At 41.4% G+C, this 26,437-nt stretch overlaps 4 protein-coding genes across 5 annotated transcripts; 2 read left to right on the forward strand and 2 right to left on the reverse strand.

The window, feature by feature from the left end:
* The first annotated feature begins 89 nt into the window (after positions 1–89).
* LOC136434065 (2-Hydroxyacid oxidase 2-like) lies at positions 90–4,105 on the forward strand. 2 transcript variants are annotated; one of them, XM_066426792.1, is made up of 7 exons: positions 90–943; positions 1,204–1,355; positions 1,558–1,853; positions 2,324–2,542; positions 2,947–3,105; positions 3,484–3,553; positions 3,993–4,105. In XM_066426792.1, the coding sequence occupies exons 1-7, from the start codon at positions 807–809 to the stop codon at positions 4,058–4,060; spliced, it is 1,101 nt and encodes a 366-aa protein (XP_066282889.1). In that variant the 5' UTR covers positions 90–806; the 3' UTR covers positions 4,061–4,105. The 2 variants fall into 2 exon arrangements, with proteins under 2 accessions (XP_066282889.1, XP_066282977.1); XM_066426880.1 differs by lacking the exon at positions 3,484–3,553 and having other exon boundaries at positions 3,993–4,100.
* Positions 3,919–7,732, reverse strand: LOC136435652 (uncharacterized). The gene is made up of 5 exons (XM_066429336.1): positions 7,618–7,732; positions 6,983–7,086; positions 6,131–6,238; positions 5,572–5,992; positions 3,919–5,150 (listed from the first exon to the last, which is right to left on the reverse strand). Exons 1-5 carry the CDS (start codon positions 7,717–7,719, stop codon positions 5,088–5,090), a joined length of 798 nt encoding a protein of 265 aa, XP_066285433.1. The 5' UTR covers positions 7,720–7,732; the 3' UTR covers positions 3,919–5,087.
* A 272-nt stretch (positions 7,733–8,004) lies between these two features.
* On the forward strand, positions 8,005–16,053 carry LOC136431405 (transforming growth factor-beta receptor-associated protein 1-like). The gene is made up of 7 exons (XM_066422797.1): positions 8,005–8,056; positions 8,171–8,226; positions 8,962–10,533; positions 11,062–11,206; positions 11,618–11,814; positions 12,204–12,309; positions 12,510–16,053. The coding sequence occupies exons 3-7, from the start codon at positions 9,016–9,018 to the stop codon at positions 13,133–13,135; spliced, it is 2,592 nt and encodes an 863-aa protein (XP_066278894.1). The 5' UTR covers positions 8,005–8,056; positions 8,171–8,226; positions 8,962–9,015; the 3' UTR covers positions 13,136–16,053.
* LOC136433528 (uncharacterized) lies at positions 15,577–24,581 on the reverse strand. Its single transcript, XM_066425872.1, has 8 exons — positions 24,448–24,581; positions 20,137–20,346; positions 19,589–19,783; positions 18,909–19,104; positions 18,365–18,501; positions 17,843–17,968; positions 17,412–17,526; positions 15,577–17,020 (listed from the first exon to the last, which is right to left on the reverse strand). The coding sequence occupies exons 1-8, from the start codon at positions 24,463–24,465 to the stop codon at positions 16,875–16,877; spliced, it is 1,143 nt and encodes a 380-aa protein (XP_066281969.1). The 5' UTR covers positions 24,466–24,581; the 3' UTR covers positions 15,577–16,874.
* Between the last annotated feature and the right edge of the window lie 1,856 nt (positions 24,582–26,437).

Consider the following 26,437-nt stretch of genomic DNA (forward strand, 5'->3'; position numbering starts at 1 on the left):
CAAGCTACTAAGTACACTAAACCATGATAGTGGAAAAAGTAGATGCACTTGTTCTTACAATGCCGACATTTTCCTATGAAATATCTCCTCCTCCAGCAATATGTCCTATCAAGGAGTTTTACTTAAACCTGCTTCGTCCTATTTGATGATAACCACTTCTTTTTCGATCTATAATGTCATGCGAAACAAGCCAGAGCACCTTGTATCTGCTTGGAGGTCAATGTTTGACTTATTTGGATTGCTATTAAGGACCAAAGGTTGACCTCAGTGCACTGCACACACGTCCAATCTTTTGGTCATTTTCTTTTGGATCTGGAATATACTTGACCGTGTATTCTGCACAGCCTATGACTTGACTGAGGTAAGAGTTCCATGCTCTTATAATCTATTGTGATGCTTGCGTGCAATATCTGTACGTGAAAGGCACACATAAAACTGGTTTGGTGTTGTACTGTTTAGAACAAACATAAATAAGTACCCACCATTCCACTATTTCTGCTGCAGGTATACTGTATTAGCTCAGGAGGAAGGGAGTATGGATATAGATACATACAGCAACGTTAACGCGTGAATTAAGTCACAAACTTTTATTGCTAAAAACATACGTTTTTTAATCATTGGCCTTGTGCAGTTGACGTTGTTGTTGGACAAATTGTAGTTATCACGAGGATCAATAGAGATCGCTGAGCAACTAGCATTTTAACCACTCCGCACATCAGATCTGATAGCTTATTTTCAGCAACACCATAAAACTACTACATGTGTAAATAAATTTACTTTTTGTTCCTCCAACGTTGAAAGCCGAGATGTCTCGCCGCATGGTTTGCGTGGCAGATTTTGAGGAGTATGCCAATAAAAAGCTTTCACGAGTCCACAAGGAAGTCATCTGCACTGGAGCGGACCAATGTCAGACACTTCAGGAGAATATAGAGGCTTTCAAAAGGTGAGATAGTAAAAGTAGGAGCACTAACTCTAGTTACGTGCAAGTTAGTAACGTGCAGGTTAGTAAGAGCTAGTGCTCCTACCGCAATGAAAATCGTAGGCAACAATTAGCTCACGAATTGTACCCCAATGCATACTGTACTAAGGATATCGCAATTGAGCACAGTACACACTCATATACACCAATGATAAGGGCCAAGAGCCTGATGAAAATGAACAAATGAAAATATTAGATAACCAAGTTTATATGATCTGCAACAGACTGAGGATTCGGCCGAGGGTCTTGCGTGACGTATCGCGTAGAGACCTGTCCACGACTCTGCTGGGGGAGAAGGTTGACTTTCCTGTTGGTGTGAGCTCCACAGCGCTACAGGGGCTAGCCTGGCCTGATGGGGACATCTGTGCAGCCAGAGGTAGGACCAGGATTCATTCAGAACACTTTAGTACACATCAAAATCTGCATCGAAGTATCAGTTGGGCTTTACTGCTCCCAATCACCAACAATGCCAGTCTCTGAAAACTCACTGTTCACCCAGCACTAGTTGCAAAACTTGGTGGAGATTTAATGAACATCAGATTAATTGTTCAACCTAATAGCGTCTCCTTTTTTTGTAGCTATTGCCCAGCTCCACACCTGTATGATTGTCAATATGTACGCAAACAACTCTGTGGAGGAAATCTCTGCTGCCTCGCCTGGTGGCCTGAAGTGGTTCCAGTTGTACATCATGCCTGACAGACCCTTCACACAACGACTGGTGCGGAGGGCAGAGTTAGCCGGGTACAAGGCCCTGGTGGTTACTGTAGATGCACCGGTTCCGGGGAAGAGATATCCCAACTTGAGGAGCAGATTTCAGCGTCCTCCACATCTGAGAATACCCAACTTTCAGGGAATACAGTCATCGGCTGCCCCGGTCTGTATGCTTGTTACCTCTGCCAAGTATAGAGCATGTGTTTTTATCCACACTGGTTTGTCCACCCTCATTAGCTTTTTGTTGTTGTTGCGTTGTTTGGCTGATTTCAGATTCTATACCAGATTTTCTGGATACATCCAAAAAATGGCACATAATATTGATAAGCCAAAAAATGCCCGACCCTAAGCCTGAAAATTCAGTTTCTGTTTGGACGAACCTTGGCCTAAGACAGTGATCAAATTTTCCGTCCTGAAGCAGCTTCTATATTGTATATCATATTGCCCTGACCCATGACATTTAATTGCACTCGTATCATTGTATGTTCTTGTGTAGGTGGCACTACTGTGCCTATGCCTAAAGAGCAACACTACACTTAAAGATCTTAAAACAGACATTTCAAATACCTCAAACTGCAACCGAGATTAAATACCAGCTGGTGTTCTGTCACCTAAACAAAATTTGCATTCCAGTCCAAAGATAAGCAGAACCTGGTCTGTGGTCCCTATCCTCTGGACAGAAGTCTCTCGTGGAAGGACATTGATTGGCTGAGCTCCATCACCAACCTACCAATCATACTGAAGGGAATCCTAACAGCAGAGGATGCTGGGAGAGCCCTGGAGCACCCAGGTGTGAAGGGAATTCTTGTGTCCAATCATGGAGGGAGACAACTGGACGGAGTTCCAGCTACTGTGAGTCAGAGGAACTTCTGAGCTTTTGAGCAAGATGATAGGAAAATGCATTAGACGTCATGGCCTGGTCACTCTTCTGTAAGGTAAAATTGTTAAATAGCGTAGGGGCAGTGGGATGTCCAATTACTGCATTTAGGGCACGGTATTGGAAGACAGAGCCCATTTTTCTCTTTCCACTGCTTTTTACCTCCCCAACCGAAGTCAGGTTCCCGTTTTTACACCTGGTAGGGGTGAGGAAAGTCATCTGAGGTGCCTTTCCCAGGAGAAACATTTAGGCGGGAATCAAACCTGTGACCACTCGATCTTATTTTACTTGCATGGCCACTCAACACCACTAACTCTCATGTATTACTGTACTATGTCAATATTCTCACTTATCAAATGCGAATTATCCTCCTTGTCAGATCGAGGTTCTTCCAGAGATAGTTGCTGCTGTAGGAGAGAGGTTGGAAGTGTACCTGGACGGAGGTGTGAGGACTGGAACAGATGTTCTAAAGGCCCTGGCACTGGGGGCACGGGCTGTGTTTGTGGCCCGCCCTGCCATCTGGGGACTGGCTTACAATGTAGGTGCAGCATAACATGCCTAGCACACTCTCTGGGTCTTTGGGGGTGAGCTTTTGCTGATGACTTCTTTTTGTAAAGGGTTGTTTGTGCTGCCAGCCCGTAACCGTAAGGCCTGGTTGCCTGGCTGCACAAAAAGAAGAAGAAAAAAGAAGTCATCAGCAAAAGCAAAAAAAAAGGCCCAGAGAGCCTGCCATGGAGGCTATGATATGCCCTTGTCCAAGTAGGTGTACAAGATATCTATCCAACCATTCTGGATGCCTGTTGAATATGGTGTGTAAGCATTTTATCTTGCACATTTTTTGTTGTATGCATTTTTAGAGTTTTTCTAGACATAGCTTTCATAGTTCATGCACAGTGAACCTTTTCCCTCTACCCAGGGAGAAGATGGGGTGGCTGAAGTGCTGAAGATACTGCGTAATGAGTTGGACCTAGCTATGGCATTGTCTGGTAAGGCCATGTTGATTTGATCATATGGATGACATCCGCCTGCTTATCAATTTTCTTCTGTTTCCAAAAAAAGGAAAGTTTTGGACCTCACTGTAAATCGTGAAAAGCAGCTGCAAAATGAGAAAATACAATATTTCAGAAAATGACTTAAATGTGGTAGAATGTTTAAGTCAATTTCAAAGTTACAGAAGAAGTTTTGAAAACAAAGAAGAATCTATATTTCGGTACACCATATTCTGTATGTTTAGTTTTGTTCATCCTTCCTGACCATGTTGATTTATATTATAATAAAATCAACATGGCCTAAGGTAACAGAGGTCAAAAACAAAAAAATCATTGCTGCCAATAGAGCACAGTAAAACATCTAAATAAGCACATTTGACTGTGATTTCCCGCCATGGCATATTTTGTTTAAAAGGTGATGTTTATTATTTTACAGGTTGTAGGTGTCTAGCAGAGATAAAGCGCCCCCTGGTTGTGGGAGAGGAGTACTACAGCAAGTTGTGACATTCACAGCGCAGCGGGAATCTGTGAATGTACCTTAGGCCACTATGGGCATATCAGAATCTTTCTGACTGACACCTAAGGGAAATGTATCAAAATTCAATAACGATTTGACATGAAATACTCAGTATCAAAGTTTGATATTAGCTGTCTTCGTTGAATCAAGGAGGTTTTATATAGAAAAACCTCCTTGGTTGAATCAAGTACCAAACATATACTCCTGATATTTCTTCCAAAAAACAGTGAAATCATGAAGAAATCACAAAAAAATTAGTTGTTAGCAGTAACTTGGTATTTGGTTAGCAAATGTGAAATATGATAATCATAAATGCTAGTACATGTACATTTCATTGTATGAAACAATATAATCTCCTAGCATAGTTTCATGACATGTCTGCTTCACAGCTTGCAAGAAAGTAAACATATTCCATTATTTCATATAGTAAAAGAAAAACTTTGTCTCTCATTTATTATTTCTTGTTACCTCCTTGCAACTGCTCCTGAATATTGGCCTTCATTCTGGGAGGTGAACGACCTCAGAGACGTGACTGATGTCCAAACTGAAGAATGGAACCAAATTGTGACCTTAACCTTCATCCTCCCTAAACACTTGTTCAACAGGTTCAAGGTCGTGGCATTCGCAATAGTGGGGTAGTATTTTTAGACAGCTTAGCAAAGTGCCTAGAGTTTCTAAAACATACTGTAAATTTTGAAATGTTTGCGGCAGTCTAATTTTCACAGTTTTTGCAGTGACCTCATATTGCGAAATCATGAGGCTGCAAATAAGTGTTTTAGTATTGCAGCGGTACTGCTGTACTACAGAAGTGTTTTCACTGCGAACTTAAAACACTACAAAACCCCCATCCCCTCCAAATGCGAAAATAAACGAATTTACTGTACTGTGATTCACAGTATGTCAAAATTGTTAATCCCCCACTTCATATATACAGAAATCTGACTCCTAGAAAAAGATCTTGTGTCAAATGTACAATGCAGAGTTATTCTGCACTAAGACTGGCATTTAAAATATTTAGGGCCATGTGATTTTACTGGGCTTGAATTTCTTCTTGTCGAGATCCTGTTCCGACAAGACCTGAAATATAGGAAAAACACAGTATTTGTCAGTGGCAAGAATCTAATAAAACATCATCAACTATGATAATGAGAGATATGTCCAAAAATGTTTTGCCATAGATGTTGTATTTGTTTGGCAAAAAATCTACCATCTTTCAATAGCTTCATGTAAAAGGGAATTTGTAAAAATCTAATATGATATCTGTTACAAGGTTCATGTTAGAATCATAAATTATAAATTGGTAATTGTCAGTACAAATCTGAACTAGTTGTTTCATGCACAAATGAATAAGGTGTCTACGTGTGTATGGTGTACATATCTATACATACACATACACACACTACAGTTGTATATGTATTGCTGTCAACATACAACAGGAGACGTTGAACATATTGTATAGGGTATAATCTTATCAATGAATATCAGCCATTCTACCCACCTCTGTATCATCTGAGCTCTTTCTCTTCTCCGTAACTTGTTCAGTTGATTCTATTGCTGATGTTGGAGGTTCAGTAGATGTTGGACTAGACACCTTTACTATTCCAGTATTGGCAATGGGACTGGTAGGACTGGTGGGGGGACTTCTGACTAACTTGATAGCTGTGCTTTTCTTGTCTGGGTCTGTCATTAACGTGACGGGCTCAGGCTTTAACTTGGAGGAACCATTTGATGAGTTTGTGGTTGTCGGAACTTTGGAGGGATTCACAGGAGTCGGAGAGGGCTTAAGTCTGTCTGCTGCTGTGTTTGTTTCACTGGGAGCCGCCACACTTTTAGGCGAGGAACCGAGTTTGATGGTTTTACGTTGAAAATTTACACAGTTGATAGGAGGTTTCAGCCTTGGTTCTGTGGGAGATGCACTCCTAGATTAAAATGAAATGGAAAAGTGGAGATTGATATCAGAAAAACACAACAAAGTGAATGCTAGCACAGATTCATCAGATTTAGGAAAAGTCTTTAAAGCAAAATGCGATAATGATGGAAGGATGAAATATCATTACCTTTTCAGCCCCATGTTCATTTGTACTTCTTGCTGACCAGACTTCTTTGCCCTGAGTTTGGCTCGCCTGATCTGAGCTTTAGTCATAATTCTGCCTCGTCTGTTTAACCTGGAAATATGCAAACATACACATATGAAGGTGTGAAATACCATTTTTTATTTCTACTTCAATCTAACTTTTGTTGTGCATGGTGTATTTTTTCCTCCTGACTTGACACTGTCTTTATCCAAAATAGTACAACCTAGCTTATCTAAGAAAGAACAACCTCAATTCAACCTGGATGTCTAACCTTCATCAACCTCAATTCTAGGTTGATTATTTTAGTCATGGCTGTTTCTTACTCTAGTACTAGGGCAGGCAAAGCTGGCTGTCCCAAGTCAAGCTTATCAAGGGCGGCTAAAACATTGTACATTGAGTAAGATTTTGGGTCATACAGCAATACTACATCATGATCTATTGAAGACAACAAGAGGAGGATCTACAGTGACAGTGTGAAATTAACCAATCACATGCAGCATAAGGAGAGATTGGACTGTCATATGAAACAACACCAAGTGATCTACGACAACAGAGCTCTGGACCATCCCCAGAAACCAGTGATGACAGTTAGCTGAATTGAAGTGGCCTAAACTGGAAGCAGACTTCCTACCTGACTCGACTCGACTCGACTCGACTCTACTCTACTCTACTCTACTCTACTCTACTCTACTCTACTCTACTCTACTCTACTCTACTCTACTCTACTCTACTCTACTCTACTCTACTCTACTCTACTCTACTCTACTCTACTCTACTCTACTCTACTCTACTCTACTCTACTCTACTCTACTCTACTCTATACTCTACACATACCTGTACTTTCTCTGTGGCTTAGGAGTGACAGCCTTGTAGAACATCTCCACCAGCTGAGCCTTGTCCAGACTCGGGTTACCATGGTGATTCTTCAGGACTAGTCTCTGTAGACAAGATTAAATGCTTATCTGGCTGAATATCCAACATAGTATAAAATACCACATTTCAAAGAGAACATGTTTCCTTGAGTGGTTACTTTATTTCTGTCACAGCGTAATGTATACGATTTCACAGATTCTAGGGGGTTACAAACTTGTAGTACAAGTCGACATCGAAAGTGATCTACTTGCAGTTTGAATGGTGTTCTGCTCATAGCGTGAGGCAAATATCATCTAGTTCAATAACTTGACATAGCTTGCTTCATATAAACATAAAGGCAGAAGTACATGGAGAAGGTCAACAGCGCTACAACAATGGATAGACTCGAGAAAATGACGACAGTAAAGTATGGCGCAAATGACGCAACATAACGCAAAGAATTCCACAGTAAAATCCTTATGAAGCCGGTTGAGTGTTGAAACAGGTGCGGCATGTTGTAACGCAAGCACAACGCACCGTAGGGAAAACACATCCTGTTCCTTTACTACATCACGAATCTTAACAAAACTTTCACAGCATGTAGTAATTAATGATACCTCCGTGAGAATATCGATCAGAGTATCTTTGCTGAGGATTTCAGGATGAATCAGGTCGACTGCACGCACTCCCTCCTCCTCGTCTTGCTTCTGGTCGGCCATGATGGCTGGACTTTACCACTATTACGTTTTTGTAGGGATGCTAATATCCTATTTTATAGAGTCACTTTACACTTAAGGCCAGTATTCAAGTTGAAGATATGTAGCTTACTTCAAATTATAAGCAATATTTGTTAAAATGTAAAATATCTACTCATTATTATTTTAAGAGGGATAATTAAGTTTTCACTAAACAGAATATCCCTTCCTGGTGAGTAATGGAAGAATCCAGTCCCAGCATTCTTAGTGAACCACACGGGTCATAAAAGGTCACGATGATATGGCATGAAAACGCCATTTAGATTTGAAAATAAATGTATCATCTTCAACCAGAAATGCAGTATGTATGTTCCACAATTTTTCATATTTTATTGTGCATAACCTAGTTTGCGTTCTGTTTAATTGTCTCTGCCATTCAGTTTGTACAGATGAATTAGTTTCTTTACATTTGTAGGTCACTCCTCCTTTTCCTGTACAATGGCGGATACTAAGGACGGCGGCAGGTGACAGGTTTGTTTCTACCGTTTTCCTCCAGTACCTGACGTTTAACATCGAACAAATTCACGTACACACCTTACTCTAACCTATGGTATTGTTTTAGAGTCCATAAGGAGTGCTGCCCTCTCTCTTTGAGTCCATCTTGGGGGGTCATGTCTCTGCAAGTGGGTGGAGCTAACAGCGATCACAAGATCAGATACTGCACAGCACCAATTCATATTTGCATTGCCATTATTGTTTGAATATACAAGTTTTATTAACTACAGTATGTAGACTCATTTCGATCTGTTATGATGACTCATATTCTTCAGATCCACAACATATCCCCATAGATTACCAACTCTAGTAATATACTACAGTGTATGCAAACACCTGCTTCGACCACAAATATTGTTATTCCATTGATATTTCATCAGCCTCTTATTGTGGGAATTACATATAAGAATTTTCTGGAAAAAAATGTTTTGAAAACTGTATAAGGAATTTCTTTTGTGTATTGAGGTGCTAGAGAATATGCACAATATATGCAATGTATTTCCTTGAACATCAGAACATTGCCTTCATTCTATAGTATAGACGATTTTTCTTTAACCAACAAAGAATTTTTTAATGCAAATTCCTGTAGATCTCTAGATTGTTGATACAGTGTACATACTGTTGTATTAGCCAAGAAACAAAATAGAGGTGCAATGTAACATTACTGCTTCAATTTTCAAACCTCTAATAAAAACATTCTTTTTCCTTTAGGCAAGTTTAGCCTTAGTTGTTTGATGATGACATCGTAAACAAACAAAAATCAAGATGAGCATCAAGGCATACGAGATCGTTCCAGCCATTGAGCGCTCCAAGCTCATTGGCGACAAGGCCAAAACTGCCATCGAATGCATGGAGAGCTGCGGAAAGAACCTGTACATAGGAACCACCGACTGCTTCATCATCCACTTCCTCCTGGAGGAAAAGTCTCAGCCGATCGGCAAAATCATGTACAACTCTGAACAGCAATCCCGTAAGTACCTGGGACTCAAGAAGCCAATCATTCAGCTCAAAGCGGCCTCAGCGCTTAACCGGATTCTCGTGCTGTGCGACAGCACGCTCACGTTACTGACCATGTTTAACCTGGAACCAATCTTGAGCGGTGCTAAGGTAAAGGGGGTGACAGCATTTAGCATTAATGAGAGCCCTCTAGGGAACAATCCCTTCAGTGTGGAGATATGTGTGGCATATGGGAGGAAGAAGTCCCTGCAGTTGTTCACGGTAACAGAAGATAGGATGGTTGCTACTAGAGAGGTGGCTGTAGCTGAACCACCTGTTAACATGTGTATAGATGGTGCATCTATATGTGTTGCACTGGGATCACAGTACAACATGATCAACTTCGAAACGGGGGTGACGCAGGACTTGTTCCCGTACGAAAATGAAACAACCAAGCCTCTCATAAAGAGGGTGGGGAATGAGGAGTTCTTGCTGAGCGGTCCCAGTGCGCTGGGAATGTTCGTAACGTCCGCTGGAATCTCCCAACGACCCCCTCTTCAGTGGTCCGATAACCTCAGCTCTGTGTGTTTCGTGTTCCCGTACGTGCTCGCCATGGACGAAGAGTTCATCACAGTTCACAGCATTCTAGATCAGCAGCAGAAACAGACTATACCATTCCAAGGGGGGAAGATAATTGGGGATTTTGAGGGGCGCATCTTTGTGGCGTCCAGCAAAGAGGTCTACTCCCTCGTGTCTGTCCCGTTCGAGAAGCAAATCCAAGACTTACTGGACAGCAGGAGAGTAGAAGAAGCCCTTGCTCTCGCCAAGAGTGCGCGACGGACAATTCCGAAAGAACGGTTCATCAAGATGTACCGCAGGATCCAGCAGCAAGCCGGTTTCATCCAGTTGCGGCAGCTGAACTTCGGCGAGGCGGCAGAACTGTTCAAGAGCGGCCAGCTGGACGTGAGAGAGTTGATCAACTTGTTTCCCTTCATGCTTCCGACGAATTCCAACTTCACGCGCTCAGTCCCGCTTCTCCACGATATCGCGGACATCAAGCAGCTCTGCCTGGGGGATTCTGGGAAGGTGAAAGCCTGCAAAGATTTCCTGGCGTCATTCCTAGAAGACGTTCGTGACACCAATCTTGTGGTTGGCTACAAGGAGGAGGTTGACACAGCCTTGTTGAAGTTGTACGCGGAGATTGATTCGCCAAAGCTGGTGGACTTTGTGTCGTCAGAGAACGGGTGTTTCATTCAGGACAGCGTGGATTCCCTCCAGCAATACGGGCGTCACCACGCACTCGGACTGTTCCACAAGTACCATGGGGATAATGAAAAGGCCTTGCAGGTACTCCTCTTTTTTATTAGGGTGCAAAATCTATTTCTCCAGTGTTACCCACAAAATTGTACTTTAAATTTTACCTGTAAGTGTAGGTATAAACACTGTAATGTCATAATGTCAAATTTTAGCAATTTGTGGATTGTTTTTTTGTAGCAGGACACTTTTCCAAAGTATCACTTTTTAATCCGTAAATAGTTTCATCTGGTTGGTAAGTCAATAGATAAGAATTTCTTTGTACACAACCAAGGGTTTATTCACACCGACGTTTAGTAAACCATCTGTCACGCACCTTCCTCAGGGCAATTCTGACTGGTTCACATTGCACTGCAGCTACGGGTGTAAATTATATGTAAATACATGTACTTTACATTTGGGACCGCATCTGTAAGCATCAGTTTAAAGTGAACCAGTCAGAATTTCCCAGAGGAAGGTGAAAGAAGGTCATCGAAATGTTGGTGTGAATAAAGCCTTGATTATGTAAGAAAAGTTTGTTATCCACACTATTTAATCCTGTTATTTTGATTCCTGTTTAAGGTGTGGGTGAGTATAGTGAGTGGTGAGCTGACCGACCCCTCCCACCCCGGGCTGCCGTTTGTGGTGGAGTTCCTGTCACAGCTGACTGACCATGAGCTGGTGTGGAGGTACGTGGACTGGGCACTGGAGAAGGACCAGGAACAGGGTAAGTAGAGATGTTGTGTTTTAGAATTTAGAGTTGTCAACACTGGATTCAGGTGTCCAAAAATATGTTTTCCCCAGGAACTATCATGGTAACGAGAGTGGAACTTATTGCCACCAAGTAAGAACATCCTCATTAGAGATAATGTTGAATGATGCTTGCAGCTGAATGTGCAAAGGTTAAGTGTATCAGGTCGTTTGGGGCAATATAACGGCGGTTATACCATCTGTACAGATATAGATACAGACCCATTTTGAGAGTATGGGGTACAATAGTTTCAGATCTCGATTAGAATCTGGAATCATAACCCAGCTGAACAACACTTGCAAAGATGTACCAACTATAAAGTGTCTACCAGGAGATATGTGAGATATGTTGTAAAGTTTAACTTACATAATGTATATTTTCCTTCAGGTGTGAAGATATTCACCAAGCGACCCGTCGATGAGCCGCAGACGGAGCGCATGAGGCCGGAGACGATCGTGGACTACCTGCACAGGTATCCGCAGGCCGTGGTCGGCTACCTGGAGCACCTAGTGTTCACCAGGAAACTGGAGAAGGAGAAGTACCACACACACCTGGCCGTACTCTACCTGGACACGGTGCTACAGGTGAGATAACACACCTGGATGATCAGACATGAAAAAAAATGGTGTCTTTGAATTGAAGAAAGTTGACCCCAAGGCTGTCTCCACCTTTTTTTCGTCCCGCTCCTTCCTTGAGATGCTATGTTGTCAATTTTTGTTATTAAATCTGTCATTTTAATCTTACAAAAGTAGAATTTCACCAATTTGATTTCATCAAATTTTGGAGGAAATGTTTTGTCCGTCCCAATCAAGCATAATTCTGTCCCAGGAGGGAGGGACTGGTCCTGGAGACAGCTCTGGTTGACTCTCTAACAAATTCAATGTCTGATACCTCTTTAAACATTGTGATGAATAAAAGTAACTTGGATGTACTTGTATGTGTCAGGTATTGATTTTTTCCCCTCTTTGTGCAGATGAGGAAGGACCCATCCATCCCTCCAGATGAAATGGAACGTTCCAGAGAGAAGCTGAGGGAAATGCTGCAGTTCTCTTCTCTTTACCGGGTGGCGCTAATCTTGGGTGAGTGTGCGGTGATGCCTTTTCTTTAAAGTTGATCTGATTAACATTCAGTTGTGTAACCTCCCAATGCACTAATTTTGTGCCCTTAGGCACCCTTACAGTGTTAGGGTAAGAAACAGACAGATTTGTTCCAGTACTAATATGGCACCGTGAGACACCCTTAGAGTGATAAGGGTTTAACATTTATTAATTTCTTTCAGGCAAAGTAAAAGAGACGGACATGTACGCAGAATGCGCCATCTTGTACGGAAAGAAAGAGGAGCACGACAAAGCCCTGCGTATCCTCGTGTACAAGTTGAAAGACTACCGAGCAGCGGAGCAGTATTGCGACACCAACGCCAAAGGTCATGACCTCTCGTACCGCCGCCGTCTCTTCCAAATCCTTCTGTCCGTGTACCTGGATCCGATGGAAGGCGGGAAAGATTCACTGGCAGCTCCCGCGGTCCAACTTCTCAACAACCACGCGGAGGACTTTGATGCAGTCCGTGTGTTACAAATCATCCCAGCACACTGGTCCATCGGTCTCATACAGCAGTTCTTGAACCGCGCTGTGAGACAGAGTATGCACGACCAGAGGACTACGCGGGTGGAGCGAATGTTAGCGAGAGGGGAGAACCTCCAGCTGAAGGGAACGTCGGTAGGGCTGAAGCGAACGCCAGTCACGCTGTCAGAAGAGAGGATATGTCAGGTTTGTAGTCGGCCGTTCGGCGATAACGCCTTCGCGAGGTACCCCAACGGTCTGGTGACACATGTGCAATGTGCGAGGAACAAGTATGTATGTCCTGTCACAGGTAGGCTGTTCAGCACCAAACCTGCAAAGAAATAATGTTAGTTATGGTGATAGGAAGATCTAGTTTTTTTAGGTTATATGCAATCAGAGTATACATTATAAAAGTCTTGCATTTCAAGGAAGATTAATGATAAAATTTATTGCCACGATTTTGGTCCCACCATCTTGCTATACATTGAAGCAGAGATAGCACTTTGTGGAAAGATAAGATCAAATTGGGAAATTTAAGCGTCCTGCATAATACTAATTTATTTTGATGAATGATAGAACTCATTGAATTATCATCATTTGATTGCCAGAAATTATTTCTGATGAAAATATGCCAATCCTGAACTTTTCATATCAGTGGAAAAAGGAATGCATGCTTTCGAATGCTTTTGGTGTAGTTATCTCGGATCCAAAAGAATATAAGATTCTTGAGTTTGTATGTCTTACAAGTTGTAATAATAGCTAACATGGTACAAAAATTTGGAGGATACCTATTTGCTCAGCAAATTGTAAGGTCGCAAAAGTCCAGCAATCATAAGTATGGTTTGAAATCCAATTCATAAGACTGTACAGAGAAGCACAACTTAAATGTTGCACATTCACTTGCCGGGCATTGTATGTAGATCATTCCACCCAATGGTTAGAAAGTACATTTGTACATAGCATTTAATCACAGAAATTGTTCACTGTTCAAATACTGCAAAGACAACTGTGCAAGGAACATGTTTTTAGCAATAGACCATGAAGGATCATAAACATCCTTCCCAATCAGCTGAAGTTTGTGATAGGCTGTTTGAAAATGGTAACTGTTAGCAGGGCTTAGAATTCTAGGTGCATATGCACTTTTGTATGGTGAACATTGGTATTGTGCACCAAATGTGCAGAATATTTTTGACAGTTCAGTGGTTCAGTGTCAGAAAAATGCAAAACCTTTGTTGTATCATTTGTTGATTTTTTTTAAAGTTAGCTATAGAATTTCAGATTCAGGCTCTGAAGAAAGGCAGTAACTTCAATTTCTGACATCCCATTTTATTTCATGTTGTGCACCCAACATGTATTCTGCACACCTATATTTTTAGGCTAGGTGCAGTAAAGTACCTATTTCCAAAAATGAATTTTGAAGCCTGAATATTAAAGTTTGAAAACTGAAACTGCCCTGCTTGATTTGATATAACGCCTCCCATCTACTGTAAATCTTGAAACTTTTGCAGAAGTTTTATTTTCGCGGTAACCTCTCCACTGCAAATTCATGACACAGCATGTCTCCCTTGTATGACTACTGAATTCTTTCAACTGCAAATTTAAAACACGGAGCAAACCACCTTTTTTCTCCTACCCAAAAATCAAACCACAGTGAAAGTAAATGAATTTAGGGTATCCCACCACAAAATAAGGCACACATCAACACAACATAGTACACATGGTTGTCATGTTAGGATGTACAGTTTTATTAATAAATGATCAGTTCCAAAATCAAATCCTGCAGCCTAGCTAGTATTCTAGTATTTTGAGAGATGTCCATGATTATATCATATAAACTACGCACAAAAAGTTCGGAAACTTAACTTTGGTTGATCATATCTCCATTGTTTTTTTACCGATTTTGATGCATTATATATCATTATAAAGCTTGTGTGATTCCCTGTTCTATGATACCAAACTTATTGTGATTGAAAACCCACGGAACAAGTACCAGGACTAATAACGTGAGTTGGTCACGGAGAAAAAGTGCCCGAAATTCCCTGTTGGTGTCATACGCGCGCTGTGACATCCTATCGGTATGGGCGCGGATGATGATTCAATATATTGTTTCCTCAGGTTCTAAAGTTATTTTTTATAACACAGACCATCCTAGGTTATTTCTAGCACACAGAATATCCAAGGTTATTTTTAGCACATCGAAGAACCAATCGTTTACACCACATAAACACCTGCGTCCTGCAACGGTATCGTCATCCACAGGTGTTATTTTTTGTTATTGTTTCACAACAAACATTGGGGTATGGGGAGGCATAAGCTCCAGGGGAAAGACAAGACTTGTACCAGGAACCCTCAATGTAGAAAGATATCGTGACACAATACTTGATCCGGTGGCCATCCCTTTCCTCCATAACATGGGGCCGAATGCCTTGCTGCAAGATGATAACGCCCACCCACACCGGGCAGGGATCATCGCCGACCATCTCCAGCATGCAGGTGTAGAGAGGATGGAGTGGCCCTCTAAGAGCCCGGACCTGAACCCCATCGAACATCTATGGGAGCAGCTTGGGCGAGCTGTCCGTGCAAGACACGGTGGCTGACCTAGGACGACTGCTGGTGGAGGAATGGGACGCTATCCCACAGCATCGCATTGCGCGACTTGTGACGAGTATGAGGAGTAGGTGCCGTGCTGTAGTGACAGCGCGTGGCTGGATCACCCGTTACTAAGACTCCTTGCTAACCCGTTACTAAGACACAGATTGTTGGTTTTGATAAAGAATAAACTTAGCTTTCATGAATATGTCTTGTTTATTCTTGCTGATTTTTCACAATACTCTCGTACAGAAGTCAATATCAACAGAAGAATATGTACGGAATAGCATGTTTGACTATAGTAAGGTAATCTGGGCACTTTATTTCTTCGACCCACTCACTTTAGCAGGCCTGATGCTCGTTTCATGAACTTGCAATCGCAATAAGTTTGGTATCATGGGAAAGAAAATCAAATAAGCTTTTAAATGATATGTAATATATTGAAATCGGTAAAAAAATAACGGAAATATGATCGACCAAAGTTAAGTTTCCGAACTTTTTGTGCGTAGTTTATATACTGATACCATTTCAGTAGTAATAGCAAGCAATACATGTGACTATAGACATGTAAGAATACAGAAAATGAGAGAAATGCAGAAGCCGATGTCAGTATGTAATTAGAGCTATAGCATTGCTTTTATATGTTGTGTAATAAAGCAAGCGAATATTCTAAATGTCTTTTGTGTATACATTTTTGAGATAAGCTTACTAGAAGAGAAGTTTGTATTCTGGGTATGTGAATCTTCAGGCTTGATACAAGGACAAGGCTGGAGTTAAACTTAGAGGGAATGTCGCCAAGTCAGAATGCAGTAGAAGCATCACCATACACAAGGTTGGGGAATCTCTGACCTCCATGAAATATTCAGAGCTTGTGGAGATGAATTGTGAGGTAGTACAACATGTAACCAGACTCACCAGCATACGAAATATCATCACTTTGTGACAGAAAACACCCCTGCAGTTTTAGAACAAGCTACTAGGGGGCCAAGATCTACCCCACATCTTGCCAGTGTCAAAAGCTATACACAAAATCAAGGCCACATTTTTCTATCTCTTTAAGTTAAAATACTCTGTAGGTACTACAAATATAGCATAGAAATGAGCCTATGGTAACAAGATGGTTTGCATACTACAGGTACTGAGCATGTAGTGTATACGTCTCTAACATAACCAGCTTTTTGCTGTATCGACTGGCTTTAACAAATGGTACTTTAGAAGCCTACAGCCTTTTGGTCAGATATTCCTCTATTTGGCAAAGATTATCTAATACAGCAATAAAAAACACATTGTGAGGACAAATCTTACTTAAACCCCCTTACACACAGTGTAATCAATAAAGAGAGTAATCCTGAAGAACCAAAGTTCTTCTGAAACTAAATACTTTGACGTGATGCAATTAGCCATTGGGCAAGAACTTGCAAATAAAACAGTAAAACAGCGCAGAAGATTCTATGCAGATCTTATGATGCTGATTAAAGGAATGACAGATGTAGACTTAGTTGTCCTTCTTGATGTGGATGAAGGTGTGCACGTAGCCCATGCCGTGGTCAGCGGGCGCAGCCGCAACCTCAGCCTCGTACATCCCGAAGAACTTGTCCACGATCGCCGCTTTCTCCTGGGCAGAGCGACTGTCGGATAGACCTAGAACAAAACATTACGGTTGAAAATAGTTCTAGCAACTGCAGAATGATGAATTTATTAAGTTTTTAATGCACAGTTTGGAAGAAAGTTTGCAGGGGGATTGCCCTTATTTGCATTTCTAGATCCAGATCTTTCCCAGAATTTGATTACCTTTCCTTTCCTTAGCCTAAGGCTTACATACACAACAAATTTAATAAAAATCCATCCAAGACTGAATTATCCTGTTTGGAACATATTAACCTTCTCCCTGCTGCCTAACTCTGTAACCAACAGGGAATTGGGTGCCAAATGGCTACTTCAGAGTGCTAAGGGTTAATGAGCAAACAAGATAACATCCTTGGCAGAGGTAGCTACTGTTATGCTGTTGAGATCCTTGAGAAAGTTGTCCTACCTGACAGGAAGGTGCTGTTGCTCCAGGTACGAGTTGTTGGGATGAATCGTTTGGCGTGAGCCTTGGCATCGCCCCCCTCACGCATCCAGCGCGCCCAGTACGGACACACCGTCACCTGATGTCACAGGAACAACAGTCAACTAAACAAGCCTTTCTACACTCTTTCTACACTACACTCTGGGCTATGTTTATAACTACAAGTATACTTCTTGGATTGGCTAAACACAAATACTTAGTAGCTCTAATACCTCTTTGAAACATTTAGAGATTTTGTGAATTTTTTGTTTTACTCATTGTGACTTTCCCACCAACCCTAGCAATTGGGGAAAACTTGCAGACACCCCCCCCCCCACACACACACTAAGACAAACAAACCAACAAACCAAAAGAAATACCATTTTCACAGAGGTATTAAAGCTGACGCCACACACCTTGGTTTCCACGGAGACCAGTGACAGCCCCGCCTTCCTGACAGGCAAGGACGCGTCCTTGAACGGTGCGCTCACCTCCTCGACGGAGCGGTAGTAGTTGATGAAGGTCGTGTTCACAAATTCTTCCTGAGGTCAAAAAAATGGAAATATTCTTGCATTTGTCATTTAACTAGTAAACAGCCATGTGGTGTAACACAGAACATTCAAAGACTTGTTGAGTAACATGTACTCTCATAATATCAGCATAAGTGGCAAAGGTAATCTAAAACATGGACAGTTACTTGGAAAAATGATGCGTTCCTTCTTCACTAAATTGGTATCACTTAAGAACTTCTGTCATGGCACAAACATCATGACAGTAGACATTACAAGCTGGTTGGTTAAGGTGTGCATATGAGGGTTCAGATCTTAACATTGACTGTGAGTCACTGAGTGTGACAAAAAAGTGAATTGGACATGCAGTTTATAATCACACATGTATAACCTAAGTGCTATTACAAATGATATCACAAGGGGGCGTACCTGGGTAATGGTCCCTTCTTCCACCAGCTTCTTCCACAGCGACGTCATCCGCTCGAACATGGACTGTTTCTTGTCCGTGTTGCCAAGGTGACGACCCTTCTCGTCCACACAGAAGTTCACAATCACCAAGTGACCACCTGGAAAGGGACAAACATTTCAATGACGGGCAAGATTGTGTCTCGTTATATTGGCAAAGCTGATATACCATGTCATGGTGGTACCATTATTACCAAACTGTTAATAACATTTCTTTGAAGGTTTAGGAAACATAAATTCTAATGTGTGTTCCTTACATAGTCATGTTTATTTTCCAGAGGTTTCAATAGGGGGATAGTAGTGGCTGAGATTTTTAATGCTGCCTTTAAGGGCGGGCAGCGTTACAAATCCCGGCCACTATTATTTCCCATGTTGAAACCTCTGCTTGGAGAATACTAGTAGTCACGTTGGCCAAGTGGCCCTCATGTAGAGGTCACTTGTCCAGGTTTGACTTTATCTGTAGTTTATCTACCGTTTTTTAATCAAAATGGTTGGTAACAGTGCCCACCAGGAGCTAGTTCCTTGGCCCTGTGTAGCAGGTTCTGTTCCCAGTCCAGCGCTGCCTGCTCCATGAACAGCTTCTTCTCCTCAGGTTTTCCCGCGGACGTGTGGTGCAGAGCGTCCGTCAGGTTACACGGCTTCTTCTGCAGCCAGTGCATCGCTGTGGCCGAGAACCCCAGGTCCACGAAGTTTGGAGGAAAAGACTGTGGATGGAGGAACAGAAATGTCTAGTTTACACGAGTGTTTTTGAGAGATCTTGCCCAAGGTGTGGAAGACTGTACTGACTGCATATGATGTAAAGTTTCCAGTAGCACGCATTTAGGGGTTTAAAACTAATGGCTTAGACTTAGATTCAGATTTGAACCTCTATCTTTGATGTAGAACCTGGACCTCTAAACACTACAATGTCTAGTTGTTGGACTGATCCCATAGCTCTGCCCACTTCTGTTAAAATGTAGACATCGAAATAAAATATACAAATGCAAATATCTGACACAGACATGCAGCTACTCTCACTCTAAAATGCAAGATATTCAGCTGTGCATTATGCCAATATCCTTTTTTATTAAGTTAAATATTTTTGAAACAAAAGAATCCCAAATAAAAAGAATCACTTTATCACATACCTAACATATTATATCACACACATATATATATATATACATGTAAGTTGTAACCACACCATACCTGTGAGTAAAATGAGGTTCCACATGCTGTCACAAAGGTGTTAGCAAAGTCCTTAAAGTAGCTGTTGTTCTCAGGCATGGGGAGCAGGCCTTGAAGACGCAGGAACAACGACTTAAAGTCGTTGACTGGCTGATCCTCATACGCTATGTGGATGGGTAGAGCGTCGCCATACTTTTCTCGCAGAGTTTTGACAACCTGTTAATTCAAAGGTGCTTTTTTATTATTAACCATTCTAGCTATGGGCTGTTTTAGGAAATCCAAAATAAAGAGGGAGACAATAGGCAAAAAAAATACATTCATGGGAAGGGCCTGGGGTACCTTGCGGCTTCTTTCTTGCCATTTCTAAATAACAGGTAACATTACTGTATATAATTTTTCTCTCGGTTTAAACTGACAAAAAAGGTCTGTTTAAACTCTTTTTTGTACACGTTTACTACATGTCTTAAATTTGGCTACGGTACATCTTTATTCAAAGAGGTTTGGTAGGGTATACGAATTCGCCTTTGTACATCTGCTTGGAGATTTGGGTCTGTTTACTATCCTCTCACCTGATACAACATGGGCATGGACGTTCCTCCGTCTGCTGTGCCGTAGTCTGCGATAGTAAACGTCTTCCCTGCGTCCAAGTTCATGTTGTTGATGGCGTCCATCACAACTGGCATGGAGGCCTGGATGACGTTGTAACAGCCGATGGTGTTGTCGGAATAAAACCCCGAACCCTCGGTGCCATAGGGGATATGGCTGTGGGGGGTTGTGGACTGTGAATGTGGAAAACAAGAATGTAACGTTACCCGTTGGAAGTCAAGTCAAGTCTCAGATCCGTTAACAATTGAAAAAAAATTAATGTAACAGTTAGGCTGCCTTTTAAAAAAAAAATGTATTTTCTGCTTTCTGCCGAGAGTAGCAAATGTTGTCAGTTTCATTACTTTATCCCTAACAAAACATATGTCTGCAATGTTGGTATGTCATTTAAGAATTGAAATGCCAGAGCCACACGTCTGCTTGGAGACCATCTGACCTTGGGGTTCACGTAGGCCGCGCCCACTTCAACCCATATATGGCATTACTTTGAACTTTGAACTTTGAACTTTATTTCACCTTAAAATCGGTGGCACAACGCTTCCTGTCACGTGTGCGTTACAAATCAAATCAAAACAAGTATGGACAATTATAAATACAGAGGTACGCTTATCATGCTAAGGGATAAACAATACATAATAACGATAGCATAGTAATGGTGATAATGATATCCGTATATGTCATAACAGAAGGTCGTGTATAAGAACATGCTGTCGCTTGATTTAAGATAGTAGGCAAATTAAGTCGTGTAAACAAAACATTAAGTCTCGAGCAAAACATAATGTAGGTGAATTAAGTCGTGCAAAATAAAACTTAAAGTCTTGAACAAAACATAAAGTAGGCAGATTAAGTCATATAGATAGAACTTAAGGTCTTGAACAAAACATATTGTAAGCAAATTAGGTCGTATAGAACAAAACTTAAAGCCTTGAACTCAAACATAATGTAAGCAAATTAAGTCGTATAGAACAGGACAAAAACATAACGTAGGCAAAATAAGTCGTATAAGACAGAACTTAAATTCTTGAACGGGACATAATGTAAGCAAATTAAAGTGTATAGAACAAAACTTAACGTCTTGATCAGAACATAATGTCGCTTAGCTAGAAATACAGCATATTAAGTCATGTAAATCATAACATAAAAAGTAAATTGTGAGAGCTGTATGGTGTCGGAGAGGAAGGAAAAGGTCACGGTCATGATACAAAGTGATTGTCGTTGATGGGGCTACCTACGAGTTTCGTTTCTTCCAAGCCTTACACAGATAAGTCTTAATGCACGTGTCGATTTTTATTTCAGAGGGGCCTTCATAGCCTAGAAGGAATTTCAGCTTGGTTTTAGCGCTCCCGCTCATGAACATATACCAGGGTTCCATTTCTTCACTTCGGGACAGATCCTTCTCCATACATAACAGCATTTCTGTTCTTTCTTTAAGATAACCCGGACAAGTTAGTATGAAATGATCAATGGTTTCAGTTTCCCCCGTGTTGCATATTTTACATTTACCATCCCCTTTATAGTTTTTCCAGCTTAGTTTCCTCCCTTCTAATTCTAAGACATTGGCCCTGGCCTTGAATTTTAGTGTACATGATTCTGGGCGTGAGTAGTCTTTCAGATAGTTTTCGAATTTTGAGTTATATTTCAGGTCGGTAAGTGTGGACTTAAGTAGCTTAGTGTCATTTTTAAATTCCTCTCTGCAAGTGTAATTGTGTATATCTAACGCGGACTTCACCCAATGCATATTAATAGGGGAAATATTGCACCATATATGGTCTAGGCCGATGGATATAAGCAGTTTCTTCATGTAGATCGTCCAGTTCCAAGGGATCTTCTTACCTAGTCTGCTTAATTCAAATATTTGTGCAAGGATCATTTTTGGCCATCTATGGTTTTCCATCCTGAGTATCCTATCATAAAATTTGAGTCTTAACTTGTCCTGTAGTTTGTTTATTGGAAGCCATCCTAGCTCTCCCATAATGGCCGTTTTAGATGTTCCATTTGGGGCCTTGAAAAGGAACTTCCCGAACTGATATTGTATACTTTGTATTTTTCTAGTGTCATTTAGTGAAGAGGGGGCCCATGTAGCACATCCGTAATTAATACTCGGTGTAATTATACTTTTCCATAACGTGTCTCCATACTCGAACCGGTTGAAGTTGTCATGATGGTATAGTGTAGATTTACATGCAGCTGCTACCCTATTGGCCTTCTTTATTGTTTCCTTGATGTGTGAGTTATCTCTTAGGTTTTTTGTGAAGTAAATTCCCAGGTACTTATACTCGTCACATTCTTCTAGCGTTAGGTTTCCCATGTTCCACTGACGAGGTGGCCTGGCACGTCCGCCTATTACCATCACTTTAGACTTGTTCTCATTGAATCTTAATTTGAACCGTTTACCAAAGTCGTCCGTAATGTGCAGCATGTGTTTAAGTTGATGTTCGGTTTCGGCCAGTAATACTATGTCATCCGCGAAGAAAAGTCCACTCATAACAGTATTCATATCAAATCGTATTCCTAAATTATGAAGTTTTAAGGACTTTTCCAACTCATTCATGTAAAGGGAGAAAAGTGTCGGGGATAGCACGCATCCTTGCTTAACCCCCACCTCAGTTTGGAACCATTCTGTTTCTAAGTCATCAAATTCTACTTTATTCTCTACTCTATCGTATAGTTTTGAAATGATCTTCCATGCTCCCCCTTGGATGCCATTTTGGGCTAATACGAACTTGAGACCATCCCGCCAAACTAAGTCAAAAGCTTTAGAGAGGTCTAAAAATGCCAAGTATGTACTTTTGCCTTCAGCTTTTCGAGCAGCGCATAATCCTTTGAGACAAAACAAGTGGTCTTCAGGTCTACGGTCTTTACGGAAGGCGCCTTGAGCTTCACCTAGTAAGTTATTTTCCTCAATATACTGTGTAAGCTGGCATTCGATAACTTTGTTAAACGCTTTGCTGACGCATGAGCTAAGGGTAATACCTCTGTAGTTATTGAGATCTTTCGTATCTCCTGCCTTGTGAATGGGTATAACTATCCCCCGCTGCCAGTCGCTTGGGATTTCACAATTCTTATAACAGTGTTGGAAGAGATATGTAATAGAGGTGAGCATGTCGGTACCCCCTTCTTTTAGAAATTCATTAATAATCTGATCCTCCCCTGGGCTCTTGTTGTTATGTGATGAGGAGATTGCTGACTGGACAGATTCCTGTGTAAATACAATCTCTTCGAGGCAGGCATCCGTCTTACATTTTATTTCTCCGGAGCCGAGAGGTGAGATACAGAGTTTAACTATCGTCGTAAACGCATCCTCTTCACTGCCAAGTAAAGAGTTTTCCATTTTGCCTAAAGTGTGCCAGTAATGTCTAATGTTCTCTGTCAGGTTATTGTTCCCGCTCACTAAGTGTTTGCTACCCGAGAGGGTAGACCAGATAGAATTGGGGCGTCTTTGTCGCGATCTAGGTCTCAGCATGTTCCAGAAATCTCTTGAAGTTTTACCTCCCCGCTTGGAGCATTCAATTAAATTTTGTCGCCTTTTCGTCATTAGGCTGTCTCTAATTGTTTTCTTTGCTATTGCTCTTTTATCGAGATATTTACCCCACAGTGCCTCCCCTACATCAGGGTCCCTGGTATCCGGGCTCTGTGTCGTCCAAGCTCTATGTTCTTTGTTAGCGCTTCGACGGTTGTTTATAGCTTCCTCTATGTCACTATTCCAGATATAGGATTGTTTCCCTGGCTTTATTTCTCTTTTGCCGATTGTCTTTTCAGCTGCCCATAGGACCCTATTTTTCCAGTCTTCCCATACATTCTGGACAGGGGTATTACTAGATGGGCACCAGTTTCCAAGTGCTGAGGAGATTTCAGCTCTAAACGGGGCCCAGTCTTGGGAGGGTTTGATGTTCCATTTGTACACTTTAAGAGTGGTGTACATCTAAGTGAGGTCAGATGAGGTCAAGACGAGGTGTTACGTTACATGGGGAGGGGGGAAACCACGACACCGCTGTAAAAACGCCTTCTACCCTCGCCCAAATGTGCAAAGGCTGGATGCAACAGCTTGGCTCCATTTCCCCACAACTAACGGTGACCCTTGGTCATTCATTGCAACATTAGCATATCAAGTGGTTGCCGGCAAATCTACGCCGCTTCATACTTATCTGGAACCCCCGCGGCCCTCGGGCCGAGCCCCCTTTTTGTCGGCTTCTCGAGTCTCCGACGAATGCAATCAAGAGTCGTACTGGTCTCCAACCTGAACTGTAAAAAAAAAACAGAGCTAAAACTGCACAAACCTCTTGTTCAGCCGGCATCTTGGCGTTTTATTCTCCACACGTCAGTCGATCACACACAAAGGTTCACGTGTTCTCGTGATTTTCCACTAAGAAAGTTACTAGTAGCAGCTCAGAGGCGCCACTATGCGATGAATGTCAGTAACGCATACAACTTGGAATAGGTGAGCAGTGCGCGAGCGCCACCTTGCGATAAAAATTCACACTGCATTGGAAACCACTGGCCTCAGGACAAAGAAAATCCAAGTAGAGGTTGGTACTTGAGGAAAAGAACCAAACAAGTTTAATTTCAAGTCATTTTGTATAATCTTTCATTTTGCCTGTAACTAACGTATGCACAGCGTCTTGCACTTTGATAACTGTCCACTAGTACTCAGTAGTAGGTGCTTTTGATACGTTGTATTACAAGGTCTCTTCCCAAGCGCTACTGTAAGCTGTGCTGTTCATGGAGTTATCAGGCTTCGAAATTTGGTTCAAACTCCTATATGTATGAGCCGGTATTAGGGTTTCCTCATGCATTTTGTTCAATAAAAGCAGTGGCGTCCAGTCCAATTTCAGCTCAGGTAAAAAGCTTGTAGACACCTTGCCCATGATCAAATACAGTGTAAAAGTAACTGTACCATGATTTTTCTTTCAAAAGTAAAGGATATCTTTAGAAATCTGTCTGATTTGCTATTCTGATAAAGTTGAACGGTACACATAATTACAACAGAAAAGATGTTGTGTGATGGTGGAGGGCAAAGTGTTGTCTGATTTACTAATACATGTAGTACTGCCCTTGGTGCTGAATTAGTTATCACAAAGTTTATCATGAAAAAGTTTCGAAGCATCAGTTTCTTGGACAGCGCAATGTTACCCAGAATCATCGCTGCTTCTGATACCTGCTAACAACATGTAGTTTGGTCATCTTCTGTTGACAAAAAACAACAATCTAAGGAAAAAATATTGCTGCTTTGGTGATGTTCAAAGTTGTGTTTATGACTGTTTTCTTTGTCATCTTTTGGGGCTTGAACATGGCATTGACAGGCTAATCATTGATTGTCTCATGACCTTTACGAATCAGAAAATCCCTGAAATTACAGTAATGCATGACTAGTTGCAGGTTTAGCTCATGTCACAACAGATTAGTGTGTAATGTTAAAGCACAGCAGAGCAGGAAATGGGGTAGTGATGTCATTCCTGAGTGCTGCTAATAGGCTAATCCCCAAAATTCACTTAGACTCTCTTGCCTGACGGTAAAGAGACACATTAGGTTGTTGATGGGGGCGATGGGAGGTAATGACAGATACTCAGTATACATGATGGCTTACAAGGGCAGTGACATCGATGCGTCGATGAAGGTTAGACATCCAGGTAATAAGATATGCCAAATAACACGTACTCAAGCAATTGGGTATTATTTTGGAAATGGTCAGATGTTTCAGGTACGATCCACTACCTTCAGTCAGTGACACTGGTGGTTACCAGCATTTTATCAGCAATGAGTCACTCTATGTTGTCAGTCACAAAGTGAGATATTTCAGACACAGACCTTGACATTGTGAATGTCATATGTGATTTAGTGTTACAGAAAACAGGATAGCCCTCCAAAATTGTTTCCTGTCTGAAAATAGCTAACGTTATAATAGTGTGATATGATTAACGTTACATGTATTGTGAAATACATGTATCAGTAATTTGACTGTTAAAACCCTTGTCAGATTTAAGCATTTTTACCCATGGTGGCTCCCGTTTTCTTTAATTTATAAAAGGACTTTAACTCATGACTTTGATCCTAGCTTGCTTCAGTCAATCACATTTCTCCAAAACTTCATTGGTCAAATAACGTTACATTATAAGATTAGATTGATTAAGATTTTATGAGGGGATTGTATGATTTAGATTTGGTATATGGAGATTAGTAAGCCAGGAAAGTCTCAAGGGTATGATGGTTTTAGGGAACAGGACGTTGGGAAGACAAAGTCAATGGCATATTTCACACCTAGTAATGACT

Source organism: Branchiostoma lanceolatum, chromosome 1 (genome assembly GCF_035083965.1).
Source record: "Branchiostoma lanceolatum isolate klBraLanc5 chromosome 1, klBraLanc5.hap2, whole genome shotgun sequence".
Classification (NCBI taxonomy): domain Eukaryota; kingdom Metazoa; phylum Chordata; class Leptocardii; order Amphioxiformes; family Branchiostomatidae; genus Branchiostoma; species Branchiostoma lanceolatum.